A 1,254-nucleotide genomic window follows, 5' to 3' on the forward strand; every position below is an offset into this window, starting at 1 on the left:
AAACATAAATAAATAAAAAATTAAATAAATAAATAAATAAAACAGAAATATTAATTGTAGAATCAAGGTAATAGGTATGGGTAATTACATACACTGCTTTTCAGGCTCTCTTTACGTTTGCAAATGTCTATAATAAAATGTTGAGAGAAGGGAAGCAAGTCTTTTAAACCACAGGGTTTTAGGCTGTTAGTCACATACCATTACTAAATGAACCTTGATTATAACTTTAATAGAAAAATAAAATCACACACAAAATAGGAAAGGGCACAGAGTTACAAGTGCTTCGTTAGTGAAGCAGAGGGGACCAAGAGTAAAGGCTGACACAGATTCACTAACAAACCTATGCACATAACGGGCCTATGCCATGACACACATCACAGGACTAAAACAGAAGTTCATGATAAACTACAGAATTCACATACCTGTTGAGAAAGAAAAAATTCTGCTTGTTTTTGGGACAGAGGCCCACTGCAAGATACCTCCTCTTCTCTGGAAAAAATAAAAAAACAAAAATAGTAAAGAATTATACGTAAGTGAAAATGATAACATTTATAAAATCAAATGGATTCTTGTATCAAAAGAGTTCAAAAAATTTAATTCTCTCCTCAGAACTAGGAAAGAAAAACTTAAAAAGTGATGTTGAGATCAATGCAGTGAGCCCAGAAAGAAGCCCTGGCATGCACGGTCAAATGGTTTTTGGCAACAGCGACAAGACCATTTGATAGGGAAAGGACAGCCTTTCCAACCAGTGATGCTGGGAAAACTGCACATCCACATGCAAAGGAATGATGGTGAGTCCTTATCTAATACCATAAACAAAAATTAACTCACAAAGACTCAAAGACCTCAATGTGAGGCCAAAAACTATAAAACTCTTAGAAGATCTTCCTTCCACCTGCTAGTAATAAAAAATAAATAGTACATTTTTAAATTAAAAAAACTAAAAACTCTTAGAAGAAAACACAGAGTAGACCAAGTGCAGTGGCTCACGCCTGTAATCCCAGCACTTTGGGAGGCCGAGGCAGGTGGATCACAAGGTCAAGCGATCAAGACAATCCTGACTAACATGGTGAAATTCCATCTCTACTAAAATACAAAAAATTAGCCAGGCATGGTGGTGTGTGCTTGTAGTCCCAGCTACTTAGAAGGCTGAGGCAGGAGAATCATTTGAACCTGGCAGGCGGAGGTTGCAGTGAGCCAAGATCACACCACTGCACTCCAGCCTGGCGGCAGAGCAAGACTCCATCTCAAAAA

The 1,254-nt window shown here is 37.6% G+C and overlaps 1 protein-coding gene across 3 annotated transcripts in view; it reads right to left on the reverse strand.

Moving 5' to 3' along the window:
• ANAPC5 (anaphase promoting complex subunit 5) overlaps positions 1-1,254 on the reverse strand; it is a 50,857-nt gene that overhangs the window by 32,701 nt on the left and 16,902 nt on the right. For all 3 annotated transcript variants that reach the window (XM_011964437.1, XM_011964436.1, XM_011964435.1), the window contains exon 5: positions 423-489. In XM_011964437.1, coding sequence (XP_011819827.1) covers positions 423-489 — 67 coding nt within the window. The remainder of the gene's footprint in view (positions 1-422; positions 490-1,254) is intronic.

This window comes from Mandrillus leucophaeus, unplaced genomic scaffold, assembly GCF_000951045.1.
Source record: "Mandrillus leucophaeus isolate KB7577 unplaced genomic scaffold, Mleu.le_1.0 Scaffold7, whole genome shotgun sequence".
Classification (NCBI taxonomy): domain Eukaryota; kingdom Metazoa; phylum Chordata; class Mammalia; order Primates; family Cercopithecidae; genus Mandrillus; species Mandrillus leucophaeus.